The following is a 21,688-nucleotide window of genomic DNA, read 5'->3' as shown; positions in this document are numbered from 1 at the left end:
AGGTGATTTAGCCTTGTGCAAATATCATAAAGTATAATTCCACAAACTAACACAGCTATGATATCTCTAGGCAATATAATCTTATGGGACCACTATTGTATATATGGTCCATTGTTAACCAACGTGCTACCTTGTGCATGGCTGTATATAAATGACACATAAAATTATGAGGGTGTTCAACTGAGATAATCAACTTATACAGAAAAAAGTTTGTTTTGGCTCACAGCTTTGGAGGTTCTATTCCATCACTGGCACAATTGCATTTGGGCCCACAGTCAGGCAGCACATCATGCGGGGGAACAAAATCCAAAATCATTCTACCTCATAGCCAGGAAGTAAAAGACAACTTGAGGAGGGGGCTGGGGTTCCATTATTCTCTTTGTAAGCATGCTGCAGTAACCTAAAGACTTCCTAAAAGTGCATGCTGGGTACCAAGCCTTTAACACATGGCCCTTTGGGAGACACTTAAGATCCAAATTGTAGCACTTAGTTACTAATTCTTATGATCATACCCTAAACCCAGACATTACTGATAACTACAGCCCTTCTTCTAACTTTAATTTCAGTCTTCTACTCTCCAACTGGTCTCTAGGACCTAAAGTTCAACAGTTTTTCAACCTGATCAAAAACACCAATGTAGACATCTTACCATCTTTTCTCTGCTCCCCACTTCCATCAACCTTCTTACCATACCTGAAATTATAATGACTCTCTTTTTTTTTTTTTTTTTTTTGCGGTGCTGGGGATTGAACCCCAGGGCCTTGTGCTTGAGAGGCAAGCACTCTATCAACTGAGCTATCTCCCCAGCCCTTCTTTTGTTCCTAATGTCCACTACTTTTGCCTTTCCCTCCCCATTATACTTGCCTGATCAAATCTCAGTCCTGCTTACTGTCTAGAAGTACCTACACATGAGTAACTGAACATGACTGGAGAGAAATGCATAACCAGTTGACTGGTCTCACTATAATTTTATGACCACTCACTGAAGGGAGCCCTTAGTAGTGCCTGTATACCTTAGCATTTTCCCTAACCAGTTCACTTTCCTATACTCATAGATTCCTATTTTACCTCTCTCTTCTCACCACATTTCTTTCTATTGACTGTGTTAGCTAGAATAGGTTAAGCTGGTATGACACATAGACCTCAAAATGGTATGGCTCTAACTCAATAGATATTTATACATTTCTCACATAATTGGGTATTCCAGGTCAATTGATAGCTCTCCTTCCTCTGAACACCTTCTTGGGGTTCTTCCAACTTCAGGGTAGTCATCTGCACAATCAAAGCAGAGGCACCGTCCAGGGTTCAGCTGGTGAAAGGATAACACCTGAAGGAGGCACACGTAGGCTCAAAGTAAAGGCTCTGGCCTGGCAGTGGCAGACATAATTTCTGCTCACATTCTATTGACAATTACTTAATATCTGACCATACTAACTAAAAGACAGGTTAAGAAAAGTAGTCTGTGTTCAGGAAGAAGGGGAAAATAAATTGTGATTAACAACTAGTCATCTACCAAAATGACCTTGCTCTCTATCTCACTGAGAAGACAGAAGAAATTAAAAGAATTTCTACTTTCTCCCATCATCTAATCTAGTCACTTACTTCAGTATGGTCCATGCATGTGGGAACTGGGGGTAACTGTGTCCCTAGAGATCCCTGATCAGAAAGTTGAAGTTTTCAGGCTTTCAGTTAGAACAATATGAAGAACATACCACCTAATCACAAAACGCACACATGCCTTCTTTTCTGGTGCTTTCCAACTTCTGTGGTTGCAGATATTTGTTCATCAACACTCTTTCCTGCCCTGATTTTGTGAAACTTTAATTTATCCTGCTTTGATGGTTCTGCATTACCCTGGTTCTCCTCCCACTTCCTCCTTCCCCTGGTCTGTTGGCTTCTCTCATCTAGATCAGAGTTTTTTGAACTTTGATGTGGCACAAATCTCTTGGGGTTCTTGTTAAATTGAAGATGCAAATTGAGCAGGTCTGGGTTGAGGCCTGGGATTCGGTATTTCTAATGAACTCCCTGGTGATGCCAATGATGATGGGCTGTTGGTCACACTTCGAGTAGCAAGATTCTAAGGACGATTTTTGCCAAGAGTCTGCCCTTTTCTCTCAGTGATAACACTGCTAGGCCTATTTCTAATCTATTCTCTAGTTTAGTCTTTTCCCCCATATTGCAAACCTTTATTTCTAACTTTGCAGTGTCTGTATGTGTGTCTGCCTTGAAAACAGTTCAAACCCTGAAAACATCCAAATCTAAACAGATTGCCTTTTTCTCAAAAAGCAGCTCCTTCTCCTTTATCTTACAGTTGTATCTTTTCTGTCTCTTAAAATTATCTGCACACTCAAAATCTCTTTGATTTCTCTTTCTACTTCCAGTTAATCAGTCTGCCTCCACATTATCTCTTATCCACACTCTTTTAAATCCAGTAAAGAAAAAGCCTTCCTTTTATTCCCCCAAACTTTTAAACCATGAAAACTCAAAATACTGAATTAAATACAAATTTATTCACCACTCATCTGCAGCCCGGTTCTCTTTGTCACTTTTCAATATACCCTGATTCTTTACTGTTTTTGGAACACAGCTTTCTTTGGTCTTCATAGAAGTTCGTGCTCATGCAGTAAACCCTTCCCCACCTCCTTCAAAGTCGATCCCAAATGCCTCCTCCTTCAGGCTGCCTTTCTTTCCTGGTCCCCCAGATTGTATATGAACAGTTCTTTGATCCTGTGCAGTATTCTTTGTATTTTCACATAAGACCTATCATAGTTTGTCTTTTATTATAACTTTTATCTTTGTTTTATTCCTTATTCTTAGAGGGCAAAAACATCTTCAGCTCCACTTTGTAGCCCCACAGCATCTAACGTGTGTGTATGGGCAGGGAGAGTGTTTAATATTGAATCAGTGTGCTTTATGGAGTTAATGTCATGCAGTGGAATCAGAATCGGAAGCAAGCACAGCTGGGTTTCAACTCTGTCATTAGCTATGAATCTCTGGGTCTGTCACTTGTAAAACTGGACCACTACTACCTGAAGAAGACCTAGGGAGATGACATGAAAGCGCTGTGTAACTACAGAGAAACGAGCAATGCTATTTGCCTTACAGATGCAGTGTTGCAATTCGAATCTTGACTTGCTTAGAACCATTCCTACTTCACTAACAGGAGGTCATCCCGGAGATGCTGGTAACCAGAGCCCCCAGATCCCATAGCCCTTTTTGACCAGGGTCTCTAAGTGCTCTCTGCGAGGCAGGTGATCCCGCTGAGCTGCGGGGGAGTGGCTTGGAGCCAATTCTCCCGGGAGGCCTCCCTCCTTCCAACCACTCTGTGGGAGCCCTTCTCTTCCCGGTGACCCCGAAGACCGCGGCGCCGCCGCCTACGTGAGACGTTTGGACCCTGCCCGGCCCCCGTAGCTCCCCTTCTCCAGCAGGTGGTTCTGGTCCTCTCCCCCAACTCCGGGCGCTCACGTCACCAGTGAACCTCTACCCAGCGCCAGCGCCTCGACCCACCGAGAAAATAAACAAACCCCAGCGCAAGGCGGCAGGCGCGCCAGGCCCCGCCCCCGGCCCGCGCTCTCACGCCGCCCCCTCCACCCGGCTCCCCTCCCGCCCTCCGCTCGCTCGCTCGCAGCCGCGCTCTCCCCGCCCCTCACCGCAGCCTGCAGCCGCGCTCACCACCGCGGTCCGCCCAGCCGGCCTCGGCACCCCGGGACCCGTTAGTGCCCAGCGTCCTGCCTGCCCGCGGGGCCGACGCGCGACCCCTCCCAGGCGCGAGCCCGCTCCCGCCCCTCCCGACACTTGACCCAGCCGGGTCCCAACGCCCAGTGCGGCCGCCCGGGGAGCTGTGGCGGCGGCTGGGGAGGAGGAGGGAGAGAAGGGCCGAGCCGGCGGCCGGGAGGCCCGGTGAGTACGCGGAGGCGGGCCCGCCTCGCTGGGGTCCGCTCCGGAGCCCCTGCGGCGGTTGTGGCTGCCTGACCGCGTTCCCCCCGGCACCCATGGTGGGGACTTGGCCTGGGGCGACGGGCCCCGCTACGCAGAGCCGCTGGGCAGAGGGCGCGGGAGGGCCGCTTCCCGGGAAGGGCCGCGGCCCGACGCTTGGCGTAGGGCTCGGGGTAGCGGGGAGATACCCGCGCCCGACCCCAGGCCCTGACGGCGAGGCAGTGGTTGCGCCTCCCGGAACCCCTGGGGGCTGTCAAGTGACAGGTGCGGCCGCCCGCAACAGTGCTGGGTCCCCGAGAGCCGGGCGCTCAGAAATTTCTGGAGCGACGACCTGACTCGTTGTTTTCTCCTTTCAGGTTTTGGAGCCGCGTCTTTGCCCGAGTTAGGTCTCGCCTAGCCCCAGTTCTTTCTCTGTACTTTGCGAGTAAGTTTTGGAGCCTATGGGTGAAATTTGGCTTTCATTCATGAATGAGGTATAGTGAACTACTTTTTGAATATAGTGCTCCTCCTCCTTCCCGCCAGCTATTGAGAAGTAAATGAGCAGAATTTTTTTCTGTTGTTTTGTGGACCTGTCTTCCAAAATTTTTGTGGATCCTCAGCATTCAGGGTTTAATATTAGAGCAGTATGGGCTGGGGTTGCCGCTCAGTGGTGGAGCGCTTGCCTCCCACGTTCCAGGCACACTAGGTTCGATCCTCAAAAAAAATAAATAAATAAAATAAAGGTATTGTGTCTATCTACAGCTAAAAACATTTTTTTAAATATTCAACAGTAATGACAAAAATATATTACACTGTCTGCCTTTATTCTCTATCCCCTTTTCTCATTCTTTGCCTTAGCCACATTTTTCAATTGAAGAGGAGCTAATGCCTTCATTAGGACTAATGAAATATAGACTCATACCAAAAAAAACAAAACAAAACAAAACAAAAACCTAATGGCATTTTCCCCACAACATTTAGCCTATTTATTGCCTATTTATTTGATAAATGTGCTGGTGATTGCAACAGAAATCATCAGTTTAATAAATTTGGCTTGTAGCCATAAAAATATTTGAGAAACCTTATGGCAAATTAGAATACTGTATTAAAAATTTTCATAGATCTAGTTTTTTTTCTCAACAACTTTGTGCTAAGTTGGTAGTATCAAATTCTATTTAATGAGATATTAATTTTCATAAATGGTCACCATAAACTTATCTGTAAGATTCCCATCCTGTGGTTTCAACTGCAGAATAAGATCAAGAACCTAGAAATTGAGGAAAAGAACATTGTGGGCACATGAAAATATATATACTTTATTCATGGGAGAATTCCTTGGGTCCTCATTCAGTACCCTCTTGTACTTATTGCTAGATTTCTCAGGCCCAGAAATTAGGAGCTCAGGTTGGAAAGGGAAGGCAGTACTTAACTATGAGGAAAAAATATGGAGCTTGAGGCATACCCATTGCATCTACATTGTTTGCAGTAAGTATGTTATGAACAAAGTTTTATTATGCATTTGGGACTTGCTGGATGTGAACCTTAGTTTTTAAGACGTCAAAGTGAAAGCTACTGTTTGTGTTAATTGAAGAACAGAACATTTAATAATATAGTTCACCAGGTATTAAATCAGTGATACTGAGCATTATCTCATTTTGTGCTTTATTTACTTATTTATTGGATCAAACATAGGGCCCAAATATGCTAGGCTAGCACTCTACTACTGACCTACACCCCAAACCTGTCAATTTGTTTGTTAATTTAAGTTGCATTTCAAAAAAGCAATACTAATTGGCATCTACATTGTATTCCTTTTTTTTGGATCAGGCTAACTGGTTGATGGTGCTAGTAGAAGATGAGTGTCATTCATCTTATAAGGAATTTTTTGAAAAATATCAGATTTGAAGTGCCTTAATTGTGGTATTGTGGACTGGGAGATCTTTTGTGAGGTCATAGTCTACAGGGATGAAGTCATAATGGCAGTGATCCTCCAAACTTCTATAAAGCCTAAGAGAACCAGCTATTTAGAAGTTCTGCTGCTTGCAGTTTAGGGTGTTCATTTTAGAAAACAGTTTAATTAAGTACCTTGATGCATTCTTATTCTTTTAACTCAAGACTTTAAAACTAAATATGCATCCTATACAAATATGCTTCCTAGATAAAATTAGTTGTGGTGATGATTAATTGGTAGAAAGGCATTTATCTTAATAAATACTTTGAACTGCTAATAATCATTGTTAATCTGCATCAGCATTACGTGAATAGAGGATGATCTGTGGTACACTTTGCATTTTTATTTTTATACTTCTAGAGCACAACTTTATATGCATATGTCACTGTTCTTGGGGAATATAAGCTTGCAAAACCACTAAGTTCAACAAATTTCTGGGATATTTATTAGGAATAGAAGCTTTCTTTTTTTTTTTTTGTTGCTGGGAATTGAACCCAGAGCCTTGTGCTTATGAGGCAATCACTCTACCAACTGAGCTACATCCCTAGCCAGGAATAGAAACTCTTGTTCAGAATGTTGATATCAGGACCGTAAGGGGCTAGGCACAATAGATAATTTTACTAGAGTCCAAGTTAGTATAATGTATGGAAATATTATAGAAGAGGGAATGATTAACTCGAAGGGCAGGCCAGGAAGTGCTTCCCAGAGATGTTAGGAACTGAGCAGGATTTTGAGGAACAAATAGAAATGTTTTTTGTTTGTTTTGTGACACTAGGGATTGAACACAGGGCCATGAACATGTTAGGCAAATTCTGTACCACTGAGCTGCTTCCTCAGCCCTAATAGAAACTTTTAAGTGGAAGAGATGGAGGGCATTGTCGTAAAGAAAATAGCATATGGACAAGAACAAGTAAACTAGTGTGTGCTCAAGAAATTCTAAGTAGTTGGTTTTCCTGGAGTATCTGTAAAAAATGAAGAAGGAGGATTGCTATAGAAAACCCTAATATATGCCACAATAAGTACATCAAATAGTTTTGTAACTCAAATAGTTTTAGGGTCCTGAGTACAAAATGGAGACTTTGTTGTGGGTTGGGTTGTGGCTCAGTGACAGAGTGTTTGCCTAGCATGTGTGAGGCCCTGGGTTTGATTCTCAGCACCACATATAAATGAGATAAAGATCCATTGACAACTAAAAAAATATTTTAAAAAATGGATACTTTGTTGTACTTTTGACATTGAAATCACAAATATAGAGGAATTAATAGTTTTTACTACTAATTATAGGCAAAAATAGAATAATAAAAGATAAATTTATATATGATGAAAGCTTATTTTAAATTGCGAATGTATTTCTTTTGAATTTTTACCTGAAACATTTTGTTTTTAAAATTTTTAAAAAAATATTTTATAACTTATTTATTTTTATATGGTGCTAAGGACTGAACCCAGTGCCTCACACATGCAAGGCAAGCACTCTACCACTGAGCTAGAGCTACAGCCCCAACCCCTTTAAATTATTTTGTGAGTGGGCCTTCCTTCAACTTCTTATATTAACCTTGAAAAACATTTTTACTTTTAGAGGAAAGATTTATTTTATGTTTTTGTTTTTGTAGTTTTGAGGATCAAACCCAAAGCTTTGTGTATATTAGGCCAGTGCTCTGCCACTGAGCTACACCCCTAGCCCTGAAATTAATTTAAAATAAGACTCAAAGGGAAGAGGGGCAAAGTACAAAATAATTATTAGATTTCTTGACCAAAACCTGATTTTACAATATTTTAGTAATATGTAAATATCTTTATAATATATATTAGGTTATCATGTTCGTAGACTAACAATGGCTTAGGGGAGGTCTGCTATACTTAAAATTTGCAATGTATGCCCCATTACATAGGAATATGTAAGTGAGCATGTATCTAACTGAATTTTAAAGACTAAGTATTTTGAAAAGAGAGAGAAGAGGGATAAGAGCTATATTTGAATCTATCCTAATATCAGATATAACTGGAGGCAGAGATGCAGAATTTTAAGATAGACTAAAGAATATTAGCCCTAGTAAAGGCCTGAAATATGGTACCTTTAAAAAGCCTGATATCTTTATGATCTGTAAGATTTTTAAAAAGTACCAAAGGAATTCCAAAATTATATGACAACTCCTCTTTAAATTCTTTTGTTTTTCTAAGTTGTAGATGGACATAATACCTTTATTTTTTATTTTTATGTGGTGCTGAGGATTGAACCTGGTGCTGCACACATGCTAGGCAGGTGCTCTACCACTAAGCCACAACCCCAGCACAACCCCAAATTCTTAGAAATTAGTTAATGAAGGTAATATTCTCTTAAAATCATGTAACATAATTTGTCTTTTTCTTTTTGTTTGTTTGGAGGTACCAGGGATTGAACTCAGGGGCACACTCAACCACTGAGCTACATCCCCAACCCTATTTTGTATTTTATTTAGAGACAGGGTCTTACTGAGTTGCTTAGCACCTCACTTTTGCTGAGTCTGGCTTTGAACTCTCGACCCTGTCTCAGCCTCTGGAGCTGCTGGGCATAGTTCATCTTTGGCAGTCGATCTCTGTCATTCGACTTTTGCATTACTAACATAAAAAACTGAAGGGCTGGGGATATAGCTCAGTTGGTTGAGTGCTTGCCTCACAAGCACAAGGCCCTGGGTTCAAATCCCCAGTACCCGCAAAAAAGAAAAAAAAAAAAACAAAACTAAAGTCATCTCACTGTCAATTCTGACCTGCAGTTGCTCTTTCTAAATTTTACACAAGGTAGGAAAATCAATATTGCACTGATTACATTATACTTAACTTTTTCAGTTTGGCTATACATGACAATTTTTCCTTGAAGAGATGGGTTCTTTTTCTTTTTCTTTTTTTTCTTTTCTTACAGAAGTAATATTATTGTAGAACACTTGGGGAAATAGTGAAAACTATAAAAAGGAAGGGAAGCATAATGAGTAAGCCAATGCATTTCTTTGTTCTTTTTGATATGTGTATTGGTAATACACACTTTTCAAAATAGGAATTTATTTGTATATTGTTATATTTATTTTATCTAAAATTTACATTTCTCCCACTACAACTTCTGAAGTACTAATTAGGGTGTCTTTTGTCATGGTGTGTAGATTTCTTTCATGGCTTTGGAGAGATGATGAGTTGGGCTATTTATTTTTTTAAACTACAACATGAAGCACAGATTGAACCCTTTTAGTTGTCTCATTCCTATTCCTTTAGCTGCATATTTCCCCTTTTACATTTTACCCTTTCACAGTTAAATTTTTATTTTTAACACTTGGGTTGTTGAGGTGGTATATACTTCCCAGAAAAATAATTTTGCCTTTCAAGTATTTATCATTTGTTTTTTCCTCAGGTAACAGTTTTTACTCTAATGCCTTCTTTTTGCTTTGTTTTTCTTTTATTTCTTTTCACTAATTTGGGAAATATTATCTGTTGTATGTTACTGTTTAAGATTGTCCTGTGATTCTTTGGTTTCAGGTAAATTGATGTTTTGCTTCTGTAGTACCTTAGGTGTAATCTTTAGAACTTTTGATTTTTGGCAGTGCCTGGCTGCTCAGCTATTACTCAGTGCCTATGAACTTTTCAAAAAGATGAAAACCTTAGTTTCTAGATGGGGTAGATGTTGGTCTGTTTCAAAACCCTTTTTGCAGTAGAGTCAGACATGCTTAGTTACATTTTTAAAACTTAAAATTTAAAAAAAAATTGTATTTCTAATGAGATAATGCTGATTGCTTCTATAAATATAAAATTTTAAATATTAGATTTATTCATGAAATAAAATATACAGTTCCTGATTTTAGACTTTTAAATGATGATTTCTTCTGAGTCTCCATTAAAGTTTTGAATAGATAATCAAAACAAACTGTTACCTTAATAATTCAGTGATTTATAACAGTAAAAATTATTTTTAAAGAATAAAAGGTTATAAAAATATAATATGAAATTTCTTGTGGTTAAATGAAAGGATTTCAAGTTCAGTTGGATTTTCTAACTTCAAGCATTTTAAAATAATGACAAATTAATGGGCAGAAAGTATATGCATTGTTTGAGTAGTCACCTTGCAACTAGATTTTATACTAAGAGACCATACCATTGCTCAAGGGGGAAAAATGTCAGTAAAGAGATAAGACCCAAGTTTGCTCACTAGGAGATTTTTTTGGCTCCCCTGCTCCTTCCTTCTGTTCCCTGTAACCGTGTCCTTACTGTTTGCGCACCTGGAACAGAAACTCAACAGGCTACCATGAAGCAGCAGTGCATTCTACAGCTGTCAGATTAAGTAGATATCCAAGGTTTGGTGCATTTCCCTTGTGAGAGTTAACACAACTGCAGAGCAGGAGCTACCCATTGGAAAGTACCAGAGGTACTTTGCATCAGAGGTTCTCCAGAGGCTGTGATTTTTCCAGGGTTTTCCTTGGCTACCTGAAGGTGTGAAGGAAACTATCTAAGAATACACTGGTTAAGGAAACTCTCTGCCTTATATCATGGAAGGAAGATTTCTGAGTTTTGGAGAGATGTTTTAGAATAAATGTTTATGAACATTTCACTCATGCAGAGCAACCCAAATATAAAATTCACAATTTTGATATCATTTCTAGAATGGAAAAGAAATTTGTGCGCAATATAAGTCATACTAAAACTAGGTTATACTGCAGTGACAATCTGAAAATCTGAGCAACTTAAAGCAACTTAAATTGCTTTCCTGCTACATGTGTATCATTAGTAAGGGCACCTTTGTTCATTATAGTTTGACTGTCACATCTGGCCAATGGTGACTCCCATCTCAATACACGATTTCACACTCACAGAAGCAGGGAAAGGAGAACATGGTGAAACACCAACTTAAAGCTTTTTAAAGCTTATATTTCATTGGCCAAAGTAGGTAGTTATATATGACTTTCAACAGGAAAGTGATATATAATTCCTTCTTCAGGGAGGGGCAGTGAATATTTGTGAGCACTAATAGAGCCCCGCCACTTAGAATTTTTAGTCCTAACAGTTAAAATTAAATCTAGTGATAGTTGAACAGCTGAGTGGGCTTATTGTACCTAAAGTGCTCAAAGCAACTAAAACTTTATATAGGATAATTTTAATAAGACATGTTGAAGTTGAAGCAGAGTTATTTTTTCCCACAGTTTTTTGAGTCTGGAATTTCTTTTTAATTTTTGTAATATTTTCTCACTTATAATAATTTATAAGGGATAAAAAAGTATAAATTTATAATTTATACTTGTAGGAAAGGTTTAAACCTAAAGATATGTGATATATCAGATATATCAGTGTGATGTCATCTCTGTATATTGTGATTTTCTCTCGACTTACATATTCTGGATACAGGAACAATGGGTCTTTACATGGCATTATACTAAAAATACTGTGATTTAATGACTGCTAGAGCACATCTTCAAGTATCAGCTCTTATGATTTTCTTTATTATACTGAAGAAAATGGAAAGATGTCCAAATATTTTTCTGGATTCTTAAGATGAAAGATTTAATACATGCTTGTTTTTGTTCCCTCCTGAAAACATACAAACTAGAGCATGTGGTTAACTTTCAAAATGGACATCAGTGATACTCACCTCCGAGTAGTCACCTCTGCATAATCCTCTCCCACACTGAATAGTAGACTAGTGATTTGTGAGGTAAGAAGAAATATATGTGTAACAAAATATTGTGGCAATGACAGCAGCTAGTTCAGGTATGAGCACTAAGCACTATGACTCAAGCCAAATATGATATAAGGAAAGCAAATGAATAAACACAAAAATCAAAATGGTAGTTATATCTGGATGGTGGCAGTGGGAGAATGCTTTTGGGGAGAGACATAGGATAGGGATTGATTAACATTCTGTTAATCTTGGTGCTGGTACTTTGAGCATTCATTTTTTTTTTAAAAACTCTAGTTCAATTTTTATGTACCTATTTTAAAATAAAAATGAATTTCTGAGTTGCATAATCTATTAAGAAAGTCTGTGCTGGGACTGTACAGTGGAAGAGCATTTGCTTGGCATGCATGAGGTCCCTGGGTTCAAATCCAAGCACCTCAAAAAAGTGGGAGTGGGGAGGAAGAGAGAAGGAAATGGTAAGCTTCAAAATATCACTGTTCTGGTCCTGACTCTACCACTAATTTATAGAATGATCTTAGGCAAGTCACTTAATCAATCTAAACTCCTTTTATTGTATTTGCAAAATTAAGTAATTTGACCTAGAAATTTATTAAAGGGCCTTTATCATTTCCAAGTCTAAAAGTTTCTTGAAATGCTAACAGCACTAAATGAAAGCACGCTTACCTATGCTTGGATTAGTAGGGTGCACAGAGACTAGTGAACTAAAAGCTAATGTGAAAGCCAATTTTGAAAAGTTTTTCTTTTTTTTTCTTTTTTTTTTTTTTTTTTGGTTGAGGGAATTGGGGAATTGAAGCTCTTTATTTTGCTCTCAGTTCTAAGCATGGTCTCTTGAATCAAATGTTTTAAATTTAAGCATTTTGAATGTAAGAATATTCTTTTCTATGCCCTTTTAAATTTTCTTGGAAGTTGAGGGTAAACATGTAGTTGGACTTTCTGTGTCCAGCGTCCTTTTCTAACATAAACCATGTTGATTTAGAATGTTTTCCACTAATTTGTGTATATATTACATCAATATTTAAAAGGGAAGAAAAATTTTTTTTTGCAATTCATATGGAAAAATGGGTACATATTGATGGTAGTCTTGCAGTGGTTATCTGTGAAATATCAATATATCATTTTTCTTTTGTATAATTTTATATTATTTACTTGTTAAAAAGTATGTTATTGCCAGTGGGACTGTGGGTATGAATCCAACAATTACTAAATCTGACATCAAGTGAAATGTGTGTATATATATTCGTTCTATAATCTAGAACAAATTTTATGCTTCTCCTTTCCTACAGGAATTATTCTTGACAGAAGTATTTTAAAAGAAAAATCTGTACCATGGCTTCAGCAGTACTTAGTTCTGTTCCCACTACAGCCTCTCGTTTTGCACTGTTACAAGTGGATAGTGGCAGTGGTTCTGATTCTGAACCTGGAAAAGGCAAAGGTCGGAATACCGGAAAGTCTCAAACTTTGGGAAGCAAATCAACTACAAATGAGAAAAAAAGAGAGAAAAGAAGAAAAAAGAAGGAACAGCAACAGAATGAAGCAAATGAGGTAACAGTTACATTTGTGTTCTCTGCTTTCCCTAGAGATAGTAAAGCATCATAGGGCAGGTACCATCTTGTTCACGTGGGTATTCATAGTACCTGATCCCTAGATACTCAGTAAATGTTACTTCAATGAATGGATGTAAATTTATGAGTCAAATGTAGTGAATGTTTTTTAAATGCCTTTTTTTCTTGACTGTAGAAACTTGCATATTCATTTCAAAAGGTGATCTATTTAAACTTTTAAATTTGTATTTTGAACTGTATTTTGTGTGTTAAAAGCATGCTTGTTTTACTGTTTCCTACCTTGAATATATACTTCTCTTTAATAAAGAGGAATCATTAAAATGGTGGTAATATAGAATTAAATCCATTTTCACTTAATCATTTTATCTTTAACTCTACCAACATTTGAAGTAATAGCAAAGTTAATACTATACAAAGATTATAAAAAACACAGATAAGGAGTGGGGTATAGATTAGTGGTAGAATGCTTGCCTGGCATGTGCTAGGCCCTGGATTTGATCCCTAGCACTGCAAGAAAAATAAAAAAGTAAACCACCTTAAACTAGTCACTCATGCTGGCTCAGGAGACTGAGGCAAGAAGATCACTTGAACCCAGGAATTTAAGGTCAGCTTGGGCAAGACTGTCTCAAAAAATTAAATGAATAAAAGTTTAAATTAAATCTACAAATTATTTTTGTTGTGTGAGTTAACACAGTGAATACAGTAGAAGTTTAAAAATATCATTTATCTTTTTAAATTCCAAAAAAAATCATTAATCAAGGTATAAGATATTTTGTGTTTGTTTTATAGCTCAGGAATCTTGCTTTTAAGAAAATTCCCCAGAAATCCTCCCATGCCATTTGTAACACGCAACATGAGCTTTCATTGTCAAACCCGGTACAGAAAGATTCACGAGAAGAAAATTGGCAAGAGTGGAGACAAAGAGATGAACAGGTACAGTTAAGTAAATAATTTTACTCTCTTTTTCAGTGATTTGGAAAATTTTTAAGATGGCAGTGCATCTGAATTTATATTGCCCTTGTTCTGAGGAGCACTTTGTATTAGATTCATTGACATGTGTTGGCTGCATTTTTTTTTTTTTAAAGTTGTACTTGGACACATCCTTTATTTTATTTATTTTTATGTGGTGCTGAGGATTGAACCCAGTGCTTCACACATGGTAGGCAAGCACTCTACCACTGAGCTACAAACCCAGCCCTGTTTGCTGCTTCTAATAACAGATTTTTTTAAATCTACTAGAAAAACTGATTGATTCATTTATTATTCATGTTAGTTTTGGCACTTCAAAGCAGTACTATCTTGGTGTTTTGTTGTCATTTTGGGCATTTTTGGCACTGGGGATCAACATAAACACATACTCTACCCCTGAACTACATCCCTAGCACTGTGTGTGTGGTTGGTTTTTTTGTTTGTTTGTTTTAAAACTCATCTGCTTTTTGATGAAGAAGAGATAGGGAAGGTAGAAGAACAAGATTAAATTATTTTAAATTTTAAAAGATACATTTATAGAGCTAGAGGTCTGTAATACTTACTTGACAGTTTTGTATAAAAAGAACTTTGAGGGGAGCTTCCTTTTTTAGCCTTGATATAATATTGTTGATAGCATTTGTTTATTTAACCTACTTACATGACATTTTGTTCTTTTATAATTTTATTTAATATCATTAATAGCAACCATACAAATTAATTTATTAAGACCAATAATTTTTTTGTTGTGTGCAGGAAAATAACAGACTAAGCCTGGAATGTACTCTAGGAGATGCTATATGTATAGGAAATGAAAGATTGCTTATTTGCTATCTATTGTTTGATCAATAGGGAATAGATATTGTTCTAGCAGATGTTTGGTCTGTTAGACTGGCTATTCCTATCTTAGGATATTAGTTCTAAGAGAAGTAGATAACACTGTAATAAACTTTTAATATAAACTATGTTAATTGTAACATTTTCTTTAGGATTTTGAATTGCCTTAGGCCCATCTTTATGAGGGTCAGTTATTACTCTAGACCTGTGCAGTAATGTCTCTAGACATTGATTGGATAAAGCATCTTGTACTATTTCTAGGGATTGGTTTCTCTTTTTCTCTTACACAATATTCATTGTGACTGATTCTTAAAGTGTAAATCTTATAATAAGCTGCTTTTTTAGACAGTAGTAGCTACCAGTGTCCTCACCAGAGAGAATTTCTCCTAATGACCTGAAGGTTACTAGAAAACTGAAGGAAAACTCAAAAGTCACCAGAATCAATTCCATGCAATATGGGAACTTGAGTACAGGTATCTGATATCCTTTCTTCTCCTTCCACTGATTGCTGTCACAATGACCTGGTAATTCTGAAAAGTAATTATGTTGAATTGACTCTGATGCTATAAGGATGTAATGCAAGGACCAGAAATTTCTGCTGAGTACACTATTTATGGGTCATGTAGAAAGACCTGGTACCTTATTTAGAAGTCTCACTTGGAGGAAAATAATCAGGGTCATGGAAAATAGAGTAGAACCTTGAATAATTACACCAAGAGATGAGGAAGAGATAAGTACAGGCCTTGGAACCAATAGACAGTATGTCACTTGGATTGTATTTTACTGTGAGGAGTCATAAGTTTCAAAAGTAACTACATTTGGAGGAATCAGGAAGTAACCGTAGTAGGCAAAAAGTAAACAGTATGTGGTGTGTGTTCTCCCTGACACAGTAGGAATACAGCACTAGAAGAAATACAAGTATAGAGCGCTGAATCTGACAAAAAACTTTACCTGATACGTGGCAGCTTATTTCAAACAAAAGGGAAATTATGCCAAAACAAAATCTATTCTTAAATCACTAGATTGATAATGCAAATTTCGATTAACTAAACCTCAGCATAAAATCTGAGAGGAAGACAGTAAAGAAGATCCATTGTACCTTATGAGATTAACCTCATGATTAATCTCATGTCAGCTAAAGAAAAGTTTCTGGCACAGAATAGGAAAAGAATATTGTCCTTAGTATCCAGAGGGAAAACATCCTTTGGAAAAGATTCACTGTAACAGAAATTAATTTTAATAACAATCAAGAGACTAGAACATTTTATAAAAGCCAAGGTGGGGGAGATAGTTATATAACAAGGTGAGGTAAGATAATGGACTGAAATGAAAAAGTGAGTGAGAGACAGGAATTGAAAGGGAGATTGGTGAATTTAAAAATTTAAGAAATAAGTAATATCAGATTTTTTTAAAACTTCATTAGAAGAACTAAATATACCTAGAAGAAAATTGAGACAGTAATATGAAAGAAAATTTGTGATAAATTTTGTCAATAAAATTTACATGATAGGTTAGAGAACACTGAAATGAGATCAGAGAAACAATTAGTGTTCCTAAAATCAGTAGAATGAAGAAAGATGTTAAAGATAATGTTGACAAAAATTTCTTTAATCTTTAGATTTAAATTTAAGCTTGAAAAAACTAAAGCCAACTTTAGGTCTTTTAAAATTTTAATTTGAAGAATGAGAAATAAGGAAGTATTACTATAAATATATGCACTGAAGAAAAATAGTTTGCCTGCAATGAAAAATCAGACTGGATATTTTATTTTATTTTATTTCTTATTTGTTCTGTTTAGTTTTACATGACAGTAGAAAGTATTTTGACCTATCATACATACATGAAGTATAACTTCCTATTTTTTTGGTTGTACATGATGTGGAGTTAAACTGGTTGTGTATTCACATATGAACATATGAAATTTACATCTGATTCATCCTACTGTCTTTCCTAATCCCATCCCCATTCCCTTCCCTTCATTCCCCTTTGTCTAATCCATTAAATGTCTGTTCTTCCCTCCCCCCACTTATTATGTGTTAACATTGGAATATCAGAGAGAAAATTCGATCTTTGGTTTTTTGGGATTGGCTTATTTCACTTAGCAGGACAGTCTCCAGTTCTATCCATTTACCGGCAAAGGATATAACTCCATTCTTTATGTCTGAGAAATATTCCGTTGTGTATACATATCACATTGTTTTATCCATTCATCTACTGAAGGGCACCTACGTTGGTTCCATAGCTTAGATATTTTGCATTGAATTGCTCTAAACCTTGATGTGACCGTGTCCCTATAGTATGCCAATTTTAAGTCCTTGGGTATATGCTGAGGAGTGGGATAACTGGGTCAAATGGTGGTTTTCAGAGGAATCTCCATACTGCTTTCCAGAGTGGTTGCAGCAGTTTGCAGTCCCACCAGCAATGAATGAGTGTACCTTTTTCCCCACATTCTCACCAACACTTATTATTGCTTATATTCTTGATAATTGCCATTCTGACTGGTGTGACATGAAATCTTAGAGTAGTTTTGCTTTGCATTTCTCTAATTGCAAGAGATGATGAACATTTTTTCAGAAGTTTGTTGATTGTATTTCTTCTGTGAAGTGTCTGTTCAGTTCCTTAGTCCATTTATCAATTGGGTTATTTGTTTTTTTGGTGTTAAGTTTTTTGAGTTCTTTATATATCCTGTAGATTAGTGCTCTAACTGAGGTACATGTGGTAAAGATATTTTTCTCATTCTGTGGGCTCTCTTCATGTTATTGTTTCCTTTGCTGAGGAAAAATGTTTCAGTTTGAATCCATTCCATTTATTGATTTTTTTTTTTTTTAACTAGGGATTGAACCCAGGGACTTCAACCACTGAACCACATGCCCAGCCCTTTTTATATTTTATTTAGAGCACAGGGTCTTGCTAAGTTACTTAGAGCCTCACTAAGTTTCTGAGAATGACTTTGTAACTTGCAGTCCTCCTGTCTCAGCCTCACTAGCTGCTGGGATTACAGTTGTGCACCACCACGCTTGGCTCCATTTATTGATTCTTAATTTTACTTCTTGTGCTTTAGGAGTCTTGTTGAGGAATTCGGTTCCTAACCTGACATGATGAAGATTTGGACCTACTATTAAGCCCAGAGTCTTTGCTCTAGTGTCTAAGTCTTTGACCCACTTTGAGTTGATTTTTGTGCAGGATGAGAGATAGACATTTAATTTCATTTTGTTACATATGGATTTCCAGGCTATCTTTTCTCCAAAGTATATTTTTGGTACCTTTGTCTAGTATGAGATGCTGTATTTATGTAGGTTTGTCTCTGAGTCTTCTATTTTGTACCACTGGTCTACATGTCTATTTTGATGCTAATACCACGCTGTTTTTGTTACTATTACTCTGTAGTATAGTTTAAGGTCTGGGAGTATGATACCTCCTTGCTTCACTCTTCTTACTAAGGATTGCCTTGACTATTCTGGGTCTCTTATTCTTCCAAATGAATTTCATGATTGCTTTTTCTATTTCCATAAGGAATGTCATTGGAATTTAATAGGAATTGCATTGTATCTGTATAACACTTTTGGTAGTATGGCCATTTTGAAAATATTCATTTTGCCTATCCAGGAGCATGGGAGATCTTTCCATCTTCTAAGATCTTCTTCAATTTCTTTCTTTAGTGTTCTATAGTTTTCTTTTTTAAAATTTTTACTTGTAGATGAATACAATACCTTTATTTTATTTATTTGATTTTTATGTGGTGCTGAGCATCAAACCCAGTGCCTCACACATGTAAGACAAGTGTTTTACCACTGAGCTATAACCCCAGCCCTGTATAGTTTTCATTGTAGAGGTCTTTCACCTCTTTTGCTAGATTGATTCCCAAATAGTTTATTATTTTTTTGAGGCTATTGTGAATGGGGTAGTTTTCTTTATTTCTCTTTCAGAGGATTTGTCCCTGAGTATAGAAATGCATTAGATTTATGGGTGTTGATTTTATATCCTGCTACTTTGCTGAATTCATTTATGAGTTCTAGAAGTTTTCTGGTGGAATATTTTGGATTTTCTGTATAGAATCATGTCCTTGACAAATAGTGATAGTTTTTCTTCTTCTTTTCCTATTCATATTCCTTTAATTTCTTTTGTCTCTCTGATTGCTCTGGCTAGAGTTACAAGGATGATGTTGAATAGAAGTGGTGAAAAGAGGGCATCCCTATCTTATTCCAGTTTTTAGGGGGAATGCTTTCAATTTTTCCCCATTTAGAATGATGTTGGCCATGGGCTTAGCATAGAAGGCTTATACAATCTTGAGGTATGTTCCTACTACTCCTAGTGTTTCTAGTGTTTTGATCTTGAAGGGGTGCTGTGTTTTGTCAAATGCTTTTTCTGCATCTATTGAGATGATCCTATGATTCTTTAAGTCTATTGATGTGATGAATTATGTTTATTGATTTCCAAAATGCTCCTATTAAGTTGTTTACAGTTTTGTCACAGTAGACAGAAATGAAGTATTCAATTATTGTCTATAATGTAAAGAGTAAATTTGCTAAAAGGGTTTAACATTTCAAATGATAGGCAGTGAGGAAACAGAAGTAGTGTAAGATGTGATGTTTATGAGGGAGGGGGAGAGAAGATAGAGGTAAAAATTTATTGTAAGAGCAAGGGAGGAATTAGTAGAAGTTGGCTGTTGGTATGAGAGAAGTGAGAAAGAGAATCCAGGGAGACAGGGAGGTGAGAGAAAATAATATGTACAGGTTTTTTTTTTTTAAAGTAAAAATATAAGTATATACAACAGAACTGCCATATACTATTCAGACATCCCATTCCTCAATAAATTGATGCATGAAAAACATTCGGATTCAAAGGTGGTAGATTATGAGAGAGAGGGCAAAAAAAGAAAAAAAGGAGGAATATCTCAATGGAAAATTGAATGATTGCTTCTATTGGCTTTCAAAAATTTTCTGTTTCTTAGTTTCCCTTCTCTACCGATGGGTGGGGTCGTCTGAAGTTTGATGTTAGGTCCAGTCCAGTGAGTGAACTGATAGCAAAATGCCCTCACACCCTCTTACAGTCCTCCCACCCTTTGTAGCCAGCCCCTTCTGTCCCTGCACACTTGAGGACTCACTGAGCTGGAGAGAGCCAGGTTTTCTCCAGTTTCTTCAACCTGTGCTCCCCACAGGAAACTGCCCCTCATCTCCAGTTTTCCACAGGCTTGCCAGACCCAGACTGACCCACGAAAACCCAGCTGCAATCTGATGGACCTGGGCTTCAGCTTCCCCAGGCCCTGTCTTGCTGCAGTGCCAAGATATTAGTGCCCTTTGAACTTGCAGAGAGACCACCACCAGGGATGCTTTCACACAAAGGAGCAACCCTGCAACTAGGCAGCCAGATGGCAGAAAGACCTCTGGTGCAACCAGACCTGCAGGTACCCCAATACATCTCAAGACCCTGGCCTGAGTCCCCAGACTGAATTGGCCCTGCCTCAATATGGTGGCGGCAAACCTGCAGGCCCTGGATTGTTGTTCCAAGATGGTGGCAGCTGCATGTAACCAAACCTGTTGGTACTGTGACAGTGGACTTCCAGCGGTCTGTGGGCAGTCTGCAGGTTAATGGCAGACAATCTGTGGGTAGACGTCAGGTGATGGGTGATGGGTAAGTGAAAGGTGAGCGATAGGCATGTAGAAGCGGCAAATGGTGGATGATAGGCGGCAGTCAGTGAGTGATCCGCATTCAAAAGGCAGGCGGTATGCTGTCTGAGGGTGAGTGATCGTGGCTGATGAATGGGGTAAACAGCAAGGGATTGGTGGGCAGAAAAACAGTATTTCCTCTGCTTGAATCTTGAGTTATGGAGCAACAACAAATACAGCCTTCCTCTAGTCTGCCATCTTGGATCTCCTGAATTTAAAAAAAACAAAAATTTTTTCATATTTGTGACCATTCATATTTCTTCTGTGAAGTTCCTTTTCAATTCCTTTGCCCATTTATTGATTGGAGTTTTTGGTTTTTTTGGTGTTAAGTTTTTTGAGTTCTTTGTATATCCTGGAGATTAATGCTCTATCTGAGGTACAGGTGGCAAAGATTTTCTCCCATCTTGTAGGCTCTTTCTTAATGTTCTTATTGTTCCCTTTGCTGTGACAAAGCTTTTTAGTTTGTTACTATTCCATTTATTGATTTTTTATTTTACTTCTTGCACTTTAGGAGTTGTTGAGGAATTCAGTTCCTAAGCTGACATGATGGAGAGCTGGGCCTACTTTTTCTTAGCAGGTCTCTGGTCTAATGCCTAAGTGCTTGATCCACTTTGAGTTGAGTTTTGTGCAGAATGAAAGAAAGGGGCTTAATTTCATTTTGCTACATATGGATTTCCAATTTTGTGAACACCATTTGTTAAAGAGGCTATCTTTTCTCCAATATATGTTTACAGTGCCTTTGTCTAGGATAACTATATTTATGTGGGTTTGTCTCTGTGTCTTCTATTCTGTACTATTGGTCTTCATGTCTGTTTTGGTGTCGATATCATGCTGTTTTTGTTACTATAGTTCTATAGTATAATATTCATCTGGTATTGTGATGCCTCCTGTATCACTTTTCTCAATAAGGATTGCTTTGGCTATTCTGGGCCTCTTATTTTTCCAAATGAATTTCATGATTGCCTTTTCTATTTCTGTGAAGAATGTCATTGGACTTTTAATAGGAATTGCATTAAATCTGAATAGCACTTTTGGTAGTATGGACATTTTGACAATATTAATTCTGTTTAAGAATATGGGAGAGCTTTCCTTCTAAGGTAGGAAGGGAGTTCTAATTTACTTAGTACCGTTTTTTATG

General features: G+C 37.6%; 1 protein-coding gene across 3 annotated transcripts in view; it reads left to right on the top strand.

Moving 5' to 3' along the window:
• The first annotated feature begins 3,550 nt into the window (after positions 1-3,550).
• Positions 3,551-21,688, top strand: part of Gkap1 (G kinase anchoring protein 1) — a 57,867-nt gene continuing 39,729 nt past the window's right edge. Inside the window, exons 1-4 of one of the 3 annotated variants that reach the window (XM_047525208.1) lie at positions 3,551-3,900; positions 4,293-4,409; positions 12,803-13,061; positions 13,871-14,014. In XM_047525208.1, coding sequence (XP_047381164.1) covers positions 12,846-13,061; positions 13,871-14,014 — 360 coding nt within the window. In that variant the 5' untranslated portion in view covers positions 3,551-3,900; positions 4,293-4,409; positions 12,803-12,845. The remainder of the gene's footprint in view (positions 3,901-4,292; positions 4,410-12,802; positions 13,062-13,870; positions 14,015-21,688) is intronic. The other 2 variants (XM_047525207.1, XM_047525206.1) reach the window with 2 other exon arrangements.

Source organism: Sciurus carolinensis, chromosome 14 (assembly GCF_902686445.1).
Source record: "Sciurus carolinensis chromosome 14, mSciCar1.2, whole genome shotgun sequence".
Taxonomy (NCBI): Eukaryota; Metazoa; Chordata; class Mammalia; order Rodentia; family Sciuridae; genus Sciurus; species Sciurus carolinensis.
This window is presented reverse-complemented; position numbering and strand designations above follow the sequence as displayed.